This window comes from Macrobrachium rosenbergii, chromosome 2 (genome assembly GCF_040412425.1).
Source record: "Macrobrachium rosenbergii isolate ZJJX-2024 chromosome 2, ASM4041242v1, whole genome shotgun sequence".
NCBI classification, from domain to species: domain Eukaryota; kingdom Metazoa; phylum Arthropoda; class Malacostraca; order Decapoda; family Palaemonidae; genus Macrobrachium; species Macrobrachium rosenbergii.
Window position 1 is genome coordinate 55,293,541 of NC_089742.1, and position 20,507 is coordinate 55,314,047.

At 37.5% G+C, this 20,507-nt stretch overlaps 1 protein-coding gene across 3 annotated transcripts in view; it reads right to left on the reverse strand.

Moving 5' to 3' along the window:
* The window catches only part of LOC136847208 (ATPase family AAA domain-containing protein 2-like), a 92,518-nt gene that overhangs the window by 60,799 nt on the left and 11,212 nt on the right, over positions 1-20,507 (reverse strand). For all 3 annotated transcript variants that reach the window (XM_067118669.1, XM_067118649.1, XM_067118659.1), the window contains exons 2-5: positions 12,280-12,492; positions 8,772-8,922; positions 8,102-8,302; positions 3,858-4,341 (exon numbers count right to left, since the gene is read on the reverse strand). In XM_067118669.1, coding sequence (XP_066974770.1) covers positions 3,858-4,341; positions 8,102-8,302; positions 8,772-8,922; positions 12,280-12,331 — 888 coding nt within the window. In that variant the 5' untranslated portion in view covers positions 12,332-12,492. The remainder of the gene's footprint in view (positions 1-3,857; positions 4,342-8,101; positions 8,303-8,771; positions 8,923-12,279; positions 12,493-20,507) is intronic.

Below are 20,507 nucleotides of genomic sequence, written 5' to 3' on the forward strand. Positions count from 1 at the left end.
TAGTTTTTAAAAGTGAAAGTGTCAATCTCATTCATCTGGCAATCAATTGCTCAGAAATTCTGACACATCTAGTTAAATAAACTGTAACTGCACGCATATTTGTACTGTACTGTACCTGTATTTCAGAATAGGCAATCACACTACTGAAAATCACTGTTACTCAAAAAATCTGTTCCTAACAAATTTTTAAAAGTTGATTTTACTTTATTGCTTGATTACATACTCTGAAATTCTAGGAACTGTGGTGAAAAGAAGTACATTACAATGTATGTGTATTACAGAATAGGAAATTATTGTTAATCAAAGGTATACAAATTGTTCCTTGTGCAAATCTTTCTTTAAATAATTGTGCCATTCTTCTTTGTTTCACCGTTCCAGAATGTGCTCTGAAACTTTTGAGTTTCTGGTTACAAGTACAATTGCCTTAGACTATCACTGCCACACTCCATGAGTTTGAAACACTGTTTATTCCATTATAAACAAATAGAATTCACCAATATGACTCAGATTAAAATGTCACGAGTTATCACAATCCTACTGGGGCTCATTACCTGTTTAATGTAAATGAGGATCCCAATACATACATACATACATGGACATAATGTGTACACATATACATATGCATGTATACATACATGCATACATCACTTATACATACACATAAGTATTACATTAAAGAATATTACTCATTCTAGCACTCTCTCTCTCTCTCAAAAGTAATTTCATTGACTTTCATCAAAATACAGTATGGTATTTAACAATGTAATGTAGCATTAAATATACATTTTTCCAGTCTGTATTAAGTACATTCAAGTTGCATGAGCATCACAATAAGATATGTCACAGATCTCACAAAATTCCGAGGATGAAAAAGGCAAGCAAACACGCAGCGTTTCATTTGCATCGAAGTGGTGCGTGCATGTACATTTATGCAGGCACATGTATAAATTGTAGAATATACTACAAACAGAATGCCACATCACAGTATTAAGTACAATATTGTACATAGCTGAATAAATGTCAATAAAAATACAGAGAGAGAGAGAGAGAGAGAGAGAGAGAGAGAGAGAGAGAGAGAGAGAGAGAGAGAGAGAGAGAGAGAGAGAGAGAGAGAGAGAGAGAGAGAGAGAGAGAGAGAGAGAGAGAGAGAGAGAGAGAGAGAGAGAGAGAGAGAGAGAGAGAGAGAGAGAGAGAGAGAGAGAGAGAGAGAGAGAGCACAATAAGTTCGTTTGTTTCCCATAACAATGTAAAGTATACATATACACAAGCACAGAAATAAACTGAAAAATATACAGGTATTGCCCTGCTTACGATGGGGTTAGGTTCCAAAAAACCCATAGTTTGTTGAAAAAATCGTATCTCGAATATGGCCTAGCCTACACTAGGGTAATCAGTACCATCTATACATATATGGTAGCCTAGCCTACACTACACAGTATACTCTATACATATACGGTATAGTTATTATTAGTGTCAGCTAACTCTGCAGGTTCAATGCAGATTGACTTATGATAATTCAGTATAAAGAGAAATTGAATAACAAACAAGTCATAGCCGACACTTTGGTATATCATATACGGTAGCCTAGCCTATATTATACTGTGCTCTATTTTCACATATTAACACCATATTATACAAACATCAAAATAATGAGTGTGCATCTTTCACTTGGATCTTTTAAAAAGTTATGCTTCACTACACTGTATCCAATTGTGTATTCTCATACTGCTTTTTCATTATAAACTGCGACCATAACAATCAAATGTTATGGTTCGGGAATCGATCAAGCGGTGTTTATTTCGGCGCATTTAACTCAGTTCAGATCGCTTTTCTTGCTTCTAGTTAGCATAAATCAATCTCTAGATACTTTATTTATATAGGACAAGGATAATTTTCGTTATACGAAGTGTCTTTAAGTCGAAATATAACAAATATCTCGTTGTGAAATTAATTTAACTATTTTTTTCGTTAATAGATGACGTTGGCGGCTGGCCGTTTGGGGGCATGTGTTTTGTGTAAAAAGAATAAAGATTCCGTTCGCTATTTTCTCTTGATTTCATCATCATAATACGAGCTTCACGTATTTACCTTTTATCGGCGTGAAAACAGCAGTGATATGTGTTCTTTCATGCCCAGTAGTTCTGATTAAAATACATTCTCTCCAACTTTATTTATGGTCGAGTTTCATCCATGTTGCCAATGCACGATAATTTATAGTCATTAGCAGCTTGAACATTGTTTTCTCAGCTTCAGCTACAACTTGCAGCTTAAATTTACTGTAGCAGTATATTTCCTTGCCGATCTTTTCTCCAAAGCGGATAAAGGTATAATATAAAAATATATCAGTCCTATTGTACTTAACGTCATTTTTAACATAACTATGGTAATTGTTTAACCGTACGATGGTTGAAATACAAGCAAAACAGTTTGTTATCCGATTCGGTTATTAGCAAAACAGCAGTTTCTCATTCAGTTGTTTATGGCTGTACGCATTTTCGCAAGAGTATAAGGTTACTAACAATACTTTTATCATTCTCTTACATTTTTAACTAGAAGATGGAATAAAGAGATGGTGGAAAAGAAGTTGAGCTATTGTAAGTTGGTTTCTCTTGCTGCCTGATTGTACGCTGTTGCCTGCGCCCGCGCAAAATTTAAAAATATTTTATAAATATTGTTGTATCGGTATTAATTGCTTACCCCATCGTAAATTCGAATTATCATATGATGAATTACCGTAACTCGAGCACTACCTGTACTTGTTTCATAATGTTGTACAGGGAGTCCACGGTTATCCCCAGTTCAACAGTGTGATGTTAAGCAAAAGTAGCCAGTAACTGAAAATCGCTGGTTTTTCGGTTATCGGTGCCTCTGTTAGGTATGTATCAGCGCCAATATGCAGTTACTGGCGCCAATAAGCAGAAATCGGAGCATTTCGATAATGAAAATCGCCCATTTTCGTCGCTAGACAAGCTCCGAAAAACTGGATCGCCGATAACCAGAGACTGCCTGTATTAGGTACAATAATGTACTACAGGCAATCTCCAGTTATCGGCGGGGTTCCGTTCCCAACGGCGTGACGATAACCGAAAATCGCCAATAACCAAAACTCTGTGATAACAGCTCTTATTGGTGCCGATATGTGGAGATCAGCACATATCGGTGCCATAAATCCAGTTATCGTCGTCACTAGACAAGCGCTGTAAAACCGGATCATCAATAACCAAGGGGGCCGATAACTGGGGACTGCCTATATTAAATTTCAATAAAAATACTGAGAGAGAGAGAGATGGGGGGCCACAGCATATGCATAATTTTTCAGCTTAATGCTATAAATGATTATACATTTACACATTCAAAAAGACTGAAAAATACATTTACGTAACAAAACTGTATTAGGTAAAACACCATACTGTATTATATGTCAATAAAAATATTGTACCACACATTTTTCCTTGCAGTTCTTTAGGTTAAAACTGGCACACAGGTTTACGTTCTTGCTTCTATACTGTATAAGTTTTGAGTAGTTGACACATTTTGTAAGTAGAACTACTGCAATCAGCTATTTTTTATACGACAAAACTTTATAGTACTGTCTAGTGCCCATGTTTAGAAGCAATTAATTTTTTATATTTTTCTGATATTCATACTCTCAATAGCAAGGTAACAAAACAGCACTTTGGATAAATTAACAGTTACTTAATAAGGAATAGCTGTTCACTATAAGCTATTCAAGTTGACTCCCAGGAACTGCGTCATGTAGGCTACTTGCCAATCTTTACTATGGTACTTACCAGGAGGGGCAGACCCCTGTAACTGTTAGGTTAGTTGAGGTACCACCACATAAATTATATACTTACTGAACGGTCTTTAGAGGAAGTCAGAGCTGTAGCCATGATTGGGTCCCTAATCCTTTTCATTTTCTTGATGGGCTTAGCTCGAACAACCTCCTCATCCTCATCCTCCTCCTCCTCTTCCTCATCCTCCTCATCCTCTTCCTCCTCCTCTTCTTCTTCTTCTTCTTCTTCTACTTCATCTTCATCCCTCTCCTCCTCCTCCTCCCCTTCTGTGTCATCTGTTTTCTGTTTGTTGGAGTCAACACTACTTCTAGTTCTGATTCTGCGCATGGGAATCTCTTCTTTGACTTTCTCGCACACTTCATTTTCTGCTTTTTTATCACTATACTTTTCTTTATTATGCTTTCTTGTCTCTTTTGCCACAGATGCTGACTCATTCTTCACTTCCTCAAAATTTTTGTTTTGACCAGAGTCTTTATTTTTGAAACTGAACCTAGTCTTCATCTTGCCTTCATCATCGTCATCATCAGTGTGCTCTGGCTCTTCCCTAAAATGTGAAGCAATCATTAAAATAATCACATACTCGTATAAATTCTGCCTTTGTCAAGTCACCATCGCTACTGTACCATCAACGCTAACAACAATAAAATAATAGTACCAAAAATATCAGGATAAATCAGACTGAAAGATACTATGGGGATAAATGCATGATGAATGCCTTATTACTGAATAAAATCTAAATAATGTAGCTTAAACCTACAAGTGTTAAAACTGAACTTTTATTATATAATACAATTTTAAGAATACATTGTGGATAAGTGAACACCAACATCAAGCTCCTTGCAATTTCTGATTGGCATGTCAGCTCTATTTCAAAACTGGTACATCTTATGACTGATTATTTGACTTATAAACTACAACCACTATCATTACGATGGAAAAAAAAAAGAAAATAATAATGAAGGGGGAAAAAATCAAAGAATTTGGCATAGGACATATGCTCATCCATACATACTTATTGAAAACTTCTATAGACACCTTTCATATAAAAGATCACAAACTGAGAAAAAGGAAAAAAAGTTTAAAGGAGTATTATATTAGGCTTAAATAAGAAAATTAAGCAATATTTAAAAAATGACCAATTTCTTCAGTGAATTTAAATATATGACTAAACTTCTCCAAGTACCTTGAATTTAAATAATAATACAGGCAGTCCCTGGTTATTGGCGGGCGTTCCGTTCAGAGGGTGTAATGATAACCGAAAATCGCCGCTAACCGAAAATCAGCGATTTTCGGACTTATCAGCACCGAAAAGTCCCAATTTTCAGTTATCGCTTTGGGCTTATCAGCGCTGAAAAGCGCCGATTTTCAGTTATCACTGCCTCTGTTAGGTATGTATCAGCACTGATACCCAATTATCGGCACCGGTAAGTCGAAATCGGTGATTTTTAGCACCGAAAATTGCCGATTTTCATCACTAGACAAGCACCGTAAACCAGATCGCCGTTAACCCAAGCCCATCTTTAACCGGGGACTGCCTGTAATAATAACTGATGTTTCTGCCCCTAAGTAAATATTACTTACACGAGACAAAGACCCATTAGCCTACATGACATTTGTGTCTATTTTCTTATTTTACAATATTTTTACAGATGAACAATTTACAAAATTGTGTATTAATGTTAACAGAAATTCCCAAGTTTTTCTATTTACAACTAAAATATCCAATGCAGCACGAAGGAATGCATGCTTGAGAATATCACAAAACCCACGTAAGAAGGTGAGTGAAAACCAGGACTTTGAACAAGTACTGAAGGTGAGTGAAAACCAGGACTTTGAACAAGTACTGAAGGTGAGTGAAAACCAGGACTTTGAACATGTACTTTCATAGTTTATTCTACATTTTCAAGGTCACACATGAAAATGTAGAATAAACTAACAAGGTACTTGTTCAAAGTCCTTGTTTTCACTCACCTTCTTGGGTGGATTTTGTGATAACTAAAATATAAATGCTCATTAACTTTTCATAACTAATAATAATAATAATAATGCTTTCTTCTACTAAGGAAAAGCCTAGGTGCAATAAGTCTGCAGCTCTTACTCCTCCACAAATAGACTTTCACTACTCATACAGGACAGAGCCACCAATTTTCACAACTAGAGGATGCCAGGATATGGCCAGGATGGCAATATGGTAACTTTTTTTTTCTTTAAATCTTCAGCTGAAACCCCTTATGGACTGTCAACAGACTATAAACTTGAGGCTTCCAAAGGGAAATCAGCCTGCAGAGAGAGAGACAAGATATAGGATAAGGTGATAAATAAATATGAAGGAATAGAAAATAAAACCAAAGCCCCTGAAATTCAGGAGATGACAGCAGAAAACAGGAATGAATTTGCTCCTGGCCTCAATGTTTGGAGATCAGAAGATTCCATAACTGCACTAAGCAAAAATATTCACATTTCAGTTGTGGCCAGCTAGAAAATTACACACTAATACAGCAGCAGCAGCCTGCCTAGTGTTGCAAGCAAAATCAGCTAGGTCAGGTAAAGAAGAGTGCAGATGATGTTTGTCACAGGAGCACAATTTATGAAAAAAACATAATGAACTTACTTTGCATCTATGCCACAAGTCAATAATAAGAGCTGGCATAATAAACTTGACTGATGACATTACTATCCAAGAGTTGGCAATGAGAGTCAGCACTCCAAAGTAGGTTGAAGAGTTGAAACACTTAAAACACTTAAATATACTAGTCTCATCCCAAAACATAATAAGTTTTTCTGCAATATGACAACTTTTAGAGACATAGAGAAAGCAATATTACATTTATGCTTCTCAAAAGTCAATTTCTTATCAAAAATTACACCTAAAATCTTAAAAGTCACTGATATTTTAAAACCATACCATTTAAATGCAAATCAGGATAAAAGCAAAAGTGCTCTGTCATGGAAGAATCTCCTTGGGGATCTTGACCCAGTAGGATTGCACTCTTTAGCCTTGTGAAGCAGACTTACCAGTTCTAAATCAAATTAGACAAATCCTTATCAAAGCTCTAGGCTACACCATGCTCACTGAAAATCAGCGGCAGCAGTTCTGCAACCTTTGGTGGCAAAAACAGTTATTGTGTTGGTGCAAAAGATGAATAACTCAACACTCATTGTAGTGGCGGCATTGACTACAACAAGGTCCCATTTGCCAAATCAATTGTTAAACCATGTCCAGGTGGCAGTTGACGCTCAATATATTTCTGAAATGACCGTGGCCATGAATTAAAAAAAATCCCCCACTCACAGCTGAAACTGATTATCTCCATGCATGAAGATAAATGGATTCCAGCCATGGCCTTGAACTCATAAAAAGCCTTTCTCAGAGCTGAAAATGTGTGAAGGTGAACCTACTTCAGCCGGTCATGAAATGTGGAAGTGAGCTTCTTCTAATGAGCCAGGCCCAACAGCTCTGTTGTCAAGGTGATATCTGTCAATCAATCATGCTGACACTACAGAGGAGCTATCCAAATCATCCTCTCTCTCAGAACTTGTGCAATTTACTAGCATCTGCCATTTTTACCCAAAGGGGGGGAAGGTATACACTTCTAGAATATTCCAATTCTGCATCATCCTGTCTGTCCCCAAGCCAAAGTGTCAGTTGAACAAAGCAGCAAACCAGAAGTTTCTTGTCCAAGCTTGCTACAAATAGATTGACCAAAGTCGTTCCCCACAAATCTCAGTTCCTGGCAGATTGGTATGTCTAAAAATCACTTTGACCAGAGAATATGAAACCAAATGCTCAAGGAGTTGGCCATGAAGATTCTAGTACCTCAGCCAAACCTCAGGAATAACACGTCATACATCCCTGCCCGGATGAAGATGTCTACAGTTAAGCAATGTGCCTCGGAATGAGTAAAAGAGCAAGGCTTTATAAATGATAATTTTTAAAAAGTCAACTTATTTATGGTTTTATTTAGGGGATATTGCTGATAAATCTCTAGATATTTCCCAAATTAGCCCAGTGGTTGCTGCTGCCTGTGTTATACCTGTTTCAGGGGAGACTTCATTCTTTGGATGTACCATAACCTTTGTCGTGACTCATCACTCCTCCATGGCACCTTTTGGAATCACATGCAACCAGCTGTACATGTGTTATTCTCAAAACTTGCCAGTTCTTATTTACGAAAATGTGCCTGAAATCTGCATGGATGCACAAAAGTCATGTACAAGTAATTGGTTTGTTTATATTTAAAATTTTTTCTCAAATTTCTGATTTGTCAACGTGGAAAAAAGACAGAATTAACATAACAGCTTACCGGTACCGTCTGGCTGGAACACGGCGCCTACTACGAGGAAGAGTGATGTCTTCATCAGAACGGTCACTCTTAGGAGAGCAAATACGATTTGGTCTTTTTGGTCCATACCGATGTCGACCCCTTCGTCTGGACCCAGCACCAGCATTACGAAACCGTGAAGAACGACTCCTTGATACCATCACTGAATCAGAACTCATATGCCTATGCAACCAGAAAAAATACAAGAAAAAGATAAGATGAAAAAAAAATACAAGAAAAAGATAAGATAAAATCAAGAGTCTTACCATTTTTAATTTTACAAAAATTACCAGCGATTACTAAATGGTTTAAGGGAATTCCATTAAAAAGGACTTACTGTAAAACTTTCCAGCAAACCCTTGCTTTACCTAACCCCTTCATAAAGTTCCCTAATAATATTAAGCATTTTTTACGAGAGAAAATTTCTGAAATTATGGGAATAACCAAAGCCCATGAGGTCCAAATTTCATTCAAAAAAATTCTTTCTTAAAACAAGAGATCTCTAACTATATCAGTGTTGTAAAGACACAAATCCATCAACAATTTTTTGAAGCTTTCTGACTGTACTGAGAGGAGGTATCAATAGGAATGGAGCATGAAAAGAAACTTTCAGACAATGAAAAGATTGAGCAACATATTCAACCATTCTTACCTGCGCAACTTCCTTGCGGGGCGTGGTTCGTCATTCTCCGGTTCAGAACTCGGAACCATGGTTGGATAACCTCTAAGCTTCTTATTTCCAACTAACCATGACTGCTGATCAAAATCCTTGTACTTTCGTCGTCTTAAGCTACGTCTCACACCTAAGGGCCATGTAAAAATTCACATTTGTTTTTCTTTAAAGGACATTTCTCAAACTCTCTATCATGAAATTTCTACAAACTCTATAAGAGCAAACAAGTACAATTCTGCGAGTACTGACCCTTGTGAAAACCAAACGTGGAATATTTTCAATGTCAGCTTATAAAAAAACTCATGTTTAAAACACTACATAAAATTGTTAATTCCTATACTGTACTTGGTTTGTTACACAATAGGTCACTTCATCATTCTTAATAGACTGACGTACAGCGCAACATCTGTTCACTTAATTTTCAAGGTATAATATATTCATGGGTCTGGGTCACAGTCACGACCGCCATAATCCCGGCGGACACAAGCCCGACAGCCAGAATCTCAACAGGCCAAGATACAAGACCCAACATACAACAATTAATGCTATATTAAGAAAACACTTGTGTTAAAAGTAAAATACCCACATAACCCACTTCTTAACTCCTCCCTCTTCGTACACTGTGCATATAGTCCTGTCTGTGTATCTTTTCTTTAGTTTGCTCACGAGAACTGTCTGTGTATCTTTTCTTTAGTTCGCTTATAAGAATAGTCAAAACCTCGCTTATAATTTTGAAATTATTTGATTTCTAAACCTTCCACAGAAATGGAAGACGCTTGTGAAACGATTTTTACACAAAAAGGAAACGCTTAAATCAACATATGTAGATATTTGATGGTGAAGGATAAAAACGGAAACGATTCTTATTAATGGTAGTGTGAATTTTGTAAACCTGATATCTGTAAATGCAGAGCAGTTACTAAACTTGTAAATGGAAAGAATTCACTAACAAAATTTGTTGAGCACAATCACTCTCCCTATGCAAGTGCTGCTGGTGTTATAAAAATCATACACAAGGTGACAATACAAGCAAAATCAACAAGAGATCAACCGCATCTAATTATTCAATCAAGTACCGTTCTGCTCCTCAAAATATTGTACCACATCTACCTTCTAAAGATGCATTAATTAAGAAAGATTATGTATAAAATGGATTAGGTACTGTGAGCGTCCATCAGAACAAAGGTCATTACAAGAAATCAGCATCCCACCAGAACTAAAGCTTACATTAAATGGCGATTTATTTTTGGCAAGAGATTCTACAGCAAAGGATGACAGACTTTTGGTATTCACCACAGCGGCAAATCTGAAGAGATTATCAGAAGCTCAATATTGGATCATGGATGGTACTTTTAAGACAGTTCCTACATTATTTTACCAGCCGTACACAATTCATGCACCTGTGGGATGTGGAAATTGCAGGTAGGGTCTTTCCACTTGTGTACGCTTTAACGACCAGGAGGGAAGAGCGAGTAGATCATGTATAAATATACACTTGTTTCTAGATTTGACTACATTCTATAATATCAGATTTAGAACCAGCTGCAATTCAAGCTTCTATAAGCAAATTTGTTAATGCCATTAGCAAACTTTGTTTTTTCCATTCAGGACAGTGCTTATGGTGAAGAATTCAGTCAACTGGATTATTAATTCGCTACAGCAATGATGAAAACTTTAGTTCAATGATACAATATTTATGTGGCTTAGCATTTCTTCCATCAAATGAAATTCCGGAAGCTATCAAAGTTTTAAAATCTTATTTGCCAGGAGAAGCGGACAATGTTGTTACATGGTTTGGAAATAATTACCTACACATAAACTCTTTTAATTATACATTTACATCTGATCCTTCATGTGAGTGTGAACCTATATTTTAATTATACATTTAATACCATCATTATTTTTCTTACCCAACAAAATCATTCAAAAAAACAAAATGTATGTTTTCTGTCAGGATTTTTAGGTTGTTGGTATATTGGCCGGTCGCGCTTGTAGCTGTCAGGATTATGGCATTCACGATTCTGTCTGGCTCCCATATTCATGTATACTTGAAAGTCCGATCATAAATTCTTCCAGATATAACCATGTTAACATGTTCTGCGCCACATATAATAAGTTACCCTGACCATAACTTTTTTTTTAAGTGCAGGGGAAAATGGGATGGAAAGCAACACAGTACTGAAAAAAAATAAGGAAAAGGAAAGCAAAAGAAAAAGGATAGAGCCTAACCCAAGCTGAAGCAATAGACCTGCTCCTTAAAGAAAAGTTGCAATACAAAAACACACATGGCAAGAAAGGAATTCTGAAAGTTGCAATCTGATAATTACTAACCTTCCAATTTAAAAATTACCAACTACCAGAGTAAATGTGGGAAAAAAGTGGCCTGGTAAGAGAAGAAACGAGTCCAACACCACAGTGACCCCCAACCACATGTGTACATAAAAAAAAAAAAAAAAAAACTTAATTAAACAAACCACTGTTATAACATTCTTAATTCTCACAGGGCTGGACCAAAGGATTTGATCTTAGGACGAAAATTATTTTCAACAAAACTGCAACTCTCAAGTTCAACAGATCAGGGACTGAAATTACTTTAGTAATTAATATAACTGAACCATTTTCTTAAATTCTCAACTTGCATGGAGCTGACTTGAAAGCTTTGTTTTTGGAAAATAATCTAAAACTTATTTAATAACCTGCTACTAAAACTCAATGACTGGATAAACTGAAAAGTCCTAAAAAATTTAATGCTGGTAAAAACTGACAGTCGGTTTATTTTGCAAGTTGGGTTTCCATTTACACAGAAGCATTTAAATCTATAGCCTCAAAAAACTCTACCTCCTTATGGCAAAGACAGGCATTTCTAAAAGTATAAGACACTTGTGAGTTATAAGTCATGAAATAATGGCCATGGCTACCTCTGATTTTTAAATAAAATATGGATGTTAATTCTAATGATAATTTTGCTTCCAAGAGATCTACATTTTTTCATTTTACTCAGAAATTTAATCTGCAAAACACTAAATATTTGCTCACTGGTCCTGTAATTGCCAGGTATTTGAAAGGGATAGGGCCTTTTGCTCACTTCCTCCTCAGTCTCATAGCCCATATTCCATTTCCTCAAAAGCATGGCATTTTTGGGATATTGGTGCTTAAGACTCTCTACTACATGATTCCAGTCCAATTCATGACCTGTTCTAGTACAAAAACCTGGTTTCCTGTTGCTTCTCACTCGGGTCCCATACACCAGCACCCTACTCCAATCTGAATTAGATACAAGTAGCCATACCACCTACATAGCTAACAGAGCAACTGTGAACATATGAACCTATATCTGACATAATGTATCCATCTCCTAACCCTTTACACTGATTAACTCACACAAAAAGTGCAGACTGTCCCTAGTATGTTTTGTGAGCCCTGCCTTCCAACAGCAACTTACTACATGACAATAACAAAATATTAACTGTAAACCTGTATAACTTACCTATCTCATCTTCCACAAGTCCTTCATCTCCCAGATCATCACCATTCATCATATAGACATTTTTCCTAACACTTTTCTGATTTTTACCACGCTGTCCCCGAGTACGTTGTGACTGACTGTGCTGAAAAAGCTCATCATCAGTATCAGTATCCCCTTCTATGCCAGCTGCCTCATCTTGCCTTTTATGTGACAGTGATCTCCTTGGTATAGAATCTGAAAACAAAACAAATTTCTCAACAAAAAATGTCAATAAACCTGCTTTTACATTAGTTTTCAAAAAGAACGCTTTTTAAAGGTTACAGTCATCTACATCTTTAACCACATGCACATACATTCATCATCCGTTGGCTATACACAATACTTCCATCCTTATTTTCATGTATAAAACCAATTTCTACTTATGGTGTGTTTGAGTGAAACTGCTATAATGAATACAGTAATTATGGCAACCACCAATGCTGTGTAGAGTATGTTCTTAGCGGCCTTGAAATCATTCAGCTCTCGCGCAGATTATCCCTTAAAAGGTTGTAGCTGTAGCACTCTAAAATGAAATACAGTGAACACCCCGTATTCACAGGGGATGCGTCCCACACCCCCAGTGAATAGCTAAAATCCGTGAATACCTAAAACCCCGTTAAAAACACTTAGAACTGCCCATTTTGATAGTTTAAACACAAGAAAAACCCTGTTAAAATGCTTATACCTGAGTATTTTAAAAGTTTTATCACAAAAAGTGCATTTATTCATGAAAATTATATGAAAATACAGTAATTAGTGAATATTTCTCAGTGAAAAATACCACGAATGGGTGAATTTTCCGCAAATAATGGGTAGATATGTTCCATAGAGAAACCCGTGAATGCGTGAGTCCGCGAATCGTGAAAACGCGAATACGGGGGGTTTACTGTACTTAAAAATAATCAAATATTTAAACATCAACAATTACCTGATTTAATAATTTCAAAAAATTCCCATTCGCCATCATCATTAACATGTCTTTCATCAAAAAACCACCTCTTTACGATAGCCATGTGCATCCATCCAAACTATGAAACACTCAAATGAAAAGATCCTCCAATTCAAGCTGGCAGTAATGTATCCTCTTGCTAGTTAGCAAATATGATATTTTTCATAATAAAATTAAGTTTCATATATACTTACCAAGTAATTACATAGCCATAGTTTCCAATTATCGCAGCAGCTTAAATTTTGAAATTCGCAGTAGTGCTTCTATTGTTTTAGTGTAGGTAACTAGCCCTGCCCAGTTTTGGGGAAGAATAGGTACAACACAGCTGAAGAGCTCAATTCATTTGAGCCCTATGTCCATGGAAGGGGACGGGGGAGGGCTCCGATGCTATAATTACTTGGTAAGTTACTGATATGAAAATTATATTTTCATAATAAAATTGTTTCAAATATACTTACCGAGTAATTACAGCATTGGAGCCCTCCCTCCCCTTCCATGGAGGTGGGATACATTGACATATTCTACTCACAAACACTCAGTAATGGTAATGAATTTGAAATAGAAAGGTAGCTAACATAGGTGAAATGCTTGGAAAGGTAGCTAACATTGGTGAAATGCTCATTGTAACCTTACCTGGTACGAGAGCTACAGCAGGAAGATATTACCTCTGGTTGGTGCTCATCTCAACCTGTAGTGGCTTGGCGGTATAGCTGTGGAGAGCCTCTACTTCAGTGGGAGTTTTGCAGTGAAGTACTCCGAAGGCTAACAAAACATCAACAAGTGCCCTTGCCCTGGGCACAATACCACAAAGAGGAGAAAAAGAAAAAGAAAAGAAAAGAAAAAATAAAGAGAGAGAGAGAGAGAGAGAGAGAGAGAGAGAGAGAGAGAGATTGCCGTTATCTATACATAAAATAAAAAACTCTACCCATACACTAACAACAAACTGGTGAGTACTCCACCTACACAGTAACCCCCCAGAGCTCCCCAAGACTCGACAATCTGTATCAAACCGAGGAAATAGAGAATAGAAGGAATACTTCCTATGCTTCGTCGCCCCAACACCTTAAAAATGCTACGAACGAAGTGGTAGAGTTCTGACACCGTAAACATAACCTTAGTGGAATCGAACGCCGACCTGCGAGAGGAGTCAATCAGGCTGGAGAAGTTCCCCTGGGAGGAGGCAGCGACTCCCAAGGAAGACTCTGCAGGCTGATTCCTTATCATAAAAGCCGATGCAAGAGAAGTCGGAGCCGCTGGGGTGAAGAAGGTCAGGTAAATAATCAAAAAACATTTAGAGAGCTGCACATGCCAGGGTAGCGTGATCCTGCTCAACTGCTTTATTGCTGGATGAAATCGAAGGAGGAGCCAAATCCGATGGATACTGTGCCACTGCAGTAGGCTTCTGCAAAAGTCCCAAATACAGTACTGTTAAGCTGGCACTGAATGGGCTCCAGAGAAGGATCAGGAACCTCAGGGGCAGACGAAACTGCCGCAACAAACTGAAGAGGTGGAGTCTGGCGCCCAGAGTGTGGCGCTGGATGCCTGACAGCTGGCGCCAAACGGATAGGTGAATGCGCGGGCACTACTAGGCATTTGTACACTACTGGGCGCTCAGACACTACTGGACACTCGCACACCTCTGGGTGAATGGAAGACAAACGCTTCTGAGAGGTGGAGGAGCATTTGGCACCAAATGCTGGTGCTCCAAAACTGAAATCTCAGGAGACAAATGTCTGGGACTGTCCCAGAAGCTACAAGCAGGCTGAGGACTAAGCTCATGATCCCTGGGCCGCTTCCAGAGGAGCAGAAGCATGATCAGTAGTCGAAACCTGGCTTTTCAATGACCGAGAATCACTGGAAAATTACCGACGATGCTTGTTGTCCACACTAGAGTCCGAATTGCTAGAGGACAAAGCATGCACTTCCTCATGGAGTCCTTTCCAATGGCCGTCCACCGAGGCCCGGAACTTAAGGACAACAGGCATGACTGAGGGGAGGACAACTACCTGTGGGTTGACCCCACTGACCTCCCTTGGACTTCCAGTATGCCTCCTCCCAGATTTAGGGGTCTGACAGTCACCTGTCTAAGAGCATTGGTGGGACGAGTAGTCACCTCCTCCACTGGCACTACATTTGCACCTATATCACTAGCACTCGTCTACAAGGACCTTAATGGAAGCCCTTAATTGAGCCATGGTATTCACTAATAGACCGAATTTCTGGTCTATTCTGGCTTCGAGGCTGGCGATGGCACTGGGGTTGGAAGCATGGGAGCCAGGTAATGGAGTAGATGGAACAGACAGAGGGTTGGTACTGGGGGAAAAGACAGTCACAGGCGAAGGCAAAACAGATAAATCAACAATAGCCGATTTTGAAGAAAAAACCTGCCTAGCTGAACTCCTAGCTTCGACTCTAGCAGCTGCCTTCCTCTTTCTGTCTCTCTATAGTCTGTCAAGGTGTGCCTTTAAAGTCTTCCATTTCCCCTGATCCCAGTCCCTACACTCATTACAAGTCAGATCAACTGAACAAATTTGTCCTCTGCAATTACTACAAATCGTGTGTGAATAATACAAGGCTTTCATCAGTCTGGTGTTGAAGCCTTTGCTGCAAAACCGGATACTAGTAAAATTCGAGTCAGACATAGTCCAAAAACTGTCTTAATCAGGGAAATGTCTAAATCAAAATCTCCTAATCTAACTATAATTAGCATGAAGGCTACCAACAGAAGGAATGTTTCACCAAAACGGCGACCAAACACAACCATCTGTTGAAAATACAAAATCAAACCGCTCCAACAACTGAAGTTCAATTGTTGACCGGCAGAAATGAATTGAGCTCTTCAGCTGTGTTGTACCTATTCTTCCCTGAAAGTGGGCGGGGCTAGTTACCTACACTAAAACAGTAGAAGCGCTACTGCGAATTTCAAAATTTAAGCTGCCGTGATAACTGGAAACTATAGTTATGTAATTACTTGGTAAGTTACTTATATGAAATAATTCTTTTATTTTTGGTTTGACCTCTTATATGAAATTTATTCAAGATTTTTGGATTAAATGCTTTATCTTGTGTTGAGAGTACAATAGATTATTTTAATGGGATGCATGAACATGCATTGGAGTAAACTAAAAGAAGCCATAAGTATAAACAGTCTACTTGCTCATCCTGATCTTCATAAAGGCTTTTTGGTTACATGCAATGTAATTACTGTATCTCAAATTGGTAACAATGGGCCAGAGCATCTGGCCTCCTGTATATCAAGGGCACTGAAGGGATATGTTCATGCAAAGGCCAAGCTCCAGTCATATTTGACTGGGGGTTAAAAGTAATCAGTCAATTGGATTTTTATTAGGCCACCAAGTATTATGAAGACAGTTAGGAGAAAAACATTAGTCAGGGAAACGATCATGATGAATGGTGTCTAGCATCACAAGGTGAAAAAGTTTTTAAGAATTCATTTCAGTATTACTAGTATTGATTACACTGCCTACTGCTCGCTACAGAAAAATAAGTTTAATAAAAATGTTAAGTGCAGTATAACACTTGTGCTGTGCAGCAGTGCTTATCTCTTAAGGTTGTCTGGTAGCATTTATTTTAGTTACCTGTAGCATTCATTACTTACTATAAGATGAAAAACCACACACATGCACCATACCTGCAGATTACATGTATGGTGATACACAGACTTGATAGTGAATACCTAACTGTTCATTTAAAACCAATCAATTAAAAGCCAAAAATGCTGTTGAAATATCACCACATATGCCAACTGCGTATTCTCAAGAGTAAAAGACAAAAGAAGAATGGCTAAGACGGACTAAATGCACATGCACACCTATGGACTGGCTGGTGCAGTATTAACAGTACATAACTCATTCTTTCACATGTCTCAGGACTATGCACTTCAGTGGAATATGAACCTCAGCTCTGTCAGTCATGCAGGAATCTGATTGATTCTTTCGTTTTCTTTTTCATTTACATTTGCTTTTATTCCATTTTTTTTTCATTTCTGGTAATTAATACCCTCTTACTCAATGTAGATGTCTGGTTACCTTCCCATATTCATTCCAAGTTTTCATGATATTGAATTCTGCATTTTTCTTTCAGTACATAATCCGAAATACAGTATTTCTGCCCTGTTTTGTGGTATAATCTTACCAAAAATAAGTGATTTTACTTTTGGTACTTTATTTAGTTAACTACTTTAAGACCCGTCAAGTAACTCATTCGTTGCATTCAAAGCACTAATTTTTTTGTAGCTGCTTCACTTATTTTTCAGTACTGTACAGATCTTTATAAATTGTTGTTTTGCCCATAACTGATATCTGTACTAACTGCTTATTCCTTTCTGCATTTTGAATGTACACATTTCAGGTGATGTCTTGCATCATTATGGCATTCCAGTTAAAGATGTGAAGCTAAATGAAATTGTCCACAAACTGAGCAAATGCAGAGTTAATGCTGTTGGGGTCTTGTCAACTAAAGTTAATACAGTGGTGGGGTGATAAATGGGAACACTTTTATTTGACATTTTCATAATTTTATAATGAAAAAAAGTGGTCGGAGATACAGAAGAGAAAGTTGAGATTCAAGTAATGACAGAAGCTTGACATTCTTAGAATATACAGACAATGCTGTTTCAGCATAACACAAGATTGACTTAACTTACCTAGTAGAAATGAGATTCAACATAACTTTAAGAAAAAGAAATGAAATAAGGGCAGACATTACATTAGCTGGAGAAAAGTATCAAGTTAAAGTTTTCAAATATTCAGGAACAATGATACCCCATACAGGTAAGCTGAAGAGTTGAAATTTAGTGAGACTAAAAAATGAAACTTAAACAATGGGTAGGCTGAATAAGATTTGCTGACATGAATCGTGGTATGACAGTGAAACTATATCTAAAATATTTTGTTGATGTGAAAATGAAGAATACTATGACTCAGATGGCATGGAAATTAAGGAAGCTCCATTTGCAGAGGAGATAATGAAGAAAGGGAGATGAGGGAATATGCAAGTGATAGCTTAGCCTTGGCTCTTGTGGACTCCATAAGACTTGGAAGAACCCGACTTTAAATAACAGCTATGAGAAGGGAGGCAGAAGAGTGGAGATTTGTCAAGAACAAAGCACAGGAATGACTGAGCTGCAGCTTTCAGAGGTCCTTTGCATCAAGAAGTGCTGGAGAAAATGATATGATGGTGCATCATTTTTCATATGTCCTTATCCCTGCAGCTTTACTAATGTGACCACTTTTACTCCTCTAATGTCAGCCCTAGCTCATATGCTTCTTTAAGCATTCCCTGTTGTAACAGTGCCTCCCGTATCATTCTATTTCATGAGCAGCCAAACCTCCTCTCCTACTTTCCCATGTTTCTGCATTTCCTGCTTCTTTGCCCACTATTTCAGCTACACAGACTCTATTCGTAGCTACAATTACTGCTGATATAACATTGCCCTAGTCTCTCAGCCAGCCTTTCCTTGCTTTATCAACTTTAGGTACTGTTGCATTTGACAACTCAACATTCTTATACAGTCTACCTGATTGGAAGATAGCCCTCTTCCCAGTAACATGTATTCTACTGTCTTCTCTGGGAACCTCTGTAACAGCAGTAGTCCAGAGAGAAGTACAAGTACAACTGCAGAAAAGTAACATTATTAAGTATCTATTACAAAGGATCATGACTACCACAGGGATTCCTGCTCCAGCCATTCGAGACCTTCTGCTACTTTACAACACCAATATTCACCTCAGTCTCTGGTAATCAGCAAGCAGCTCTCAATGCCCAAGTTTTCCACTTTTCAATTATACCTTCCTGGTAGGTTTTTATTTTCTTCAAGTCCTAATGCACATGTGGCATCTACAATTTACTAGCAATCCTTCAAATGTCTACAAAACTTCTTCCAGTCTTAAGACAAGCAAAACTAATATTACGTTGCTATATTCAACCAATCCAAAACCAACACCTGTTTCAAACATTAAGTCATGATCATCTCCAGGAGTGCAAAATAAGCATGCGCGCACACACACACACACACACACACCTGGTTTACAGACAACTTACTAAAGGACACTGTTAAAGGAAAATATCTGTCCACAAAGGACTTTTGCTTAGTTTACGGCCACACAAAGTAACCGGCTATAACATAAATAGCAGTAGGCACATCCATGTGCCCAATCCCATGTGGTTTTGGCTGGGAACTGTAAGGTTCCCAGCTGAAACAAAGAGGGAGAGCTCAGTTCACACACAGTTGTCACTCAGTTCACAATTCCAATGAATTGTTGTGTTTGAGTTATGTTTTGGTGAGTCTAGTGCTAATATAGAGTTAGTAATCCTGTGGCCCAAGCCAAAAACTTTCATCACATACCACATACTGGCATTACAAGTGAGAAAAACCGATTTGTTTTATCTATTTACTTCTATGTTTTGTGTATAGTTTCTTCATGCCAGGCTTGTTAATTTTACTCTTATTTATTGTATTTTTGGAAGTCTGAAACGGATTAATCCAATTCCCATTATTGTTTATGATAAATATTCACTCAGTTTACAGACTAGGTTAAAAGACTGCAGGACTGGATTTAGTCTTTTAACTATGGTATAACTGTAATATAATATATACTGTATATACACACACATATATATTTATTTATAATGTTGAAAAGGAACAGATCTGTGAAATTGTAAGGATGGTCCAGCAAAATAAGTACCTATGTAGAAAAATACAGATAAATGAAAAATTAAGGCAGTAAGGTAAACAATTTTACTAAGGAAAGCTGAAGATAAAATAATAGGAACATACTTATCTATAAAGTGTATACTTTTTTTTACCAGACAGGTATGTAGTTGTAATAACCACAGTCCAGAAGTTAAGAGGGCATTGCAGTTATTACAATTACACACACACACACATATATGTATATATATAAATAAAGATAAAATCCACGAAGGAAACGGAAACACTGGAGTGCTGCGAGGGCCTTTCGACACTAGTCTTTGCTTGGCAGTCTGCTAGTAAAGGACTGAATGTGAAAAATGTTCGTTTCACTAAATGAACCTATCTTTGTTATATATTCATCACGTTCCATATTTTCGTGATTCAGTTATACATATATATATATATATATATATAGAGAGAGAGAGAGAGAGAGAATACTACCCGGTGCAGATGTACATGCAACCTTAGTGCCTTGTGAGCTTTCATCACTTTGTGGTATGTTACCCTTCTTAGTTTGCTTTATGAAAATCAAATATATTGTGTATA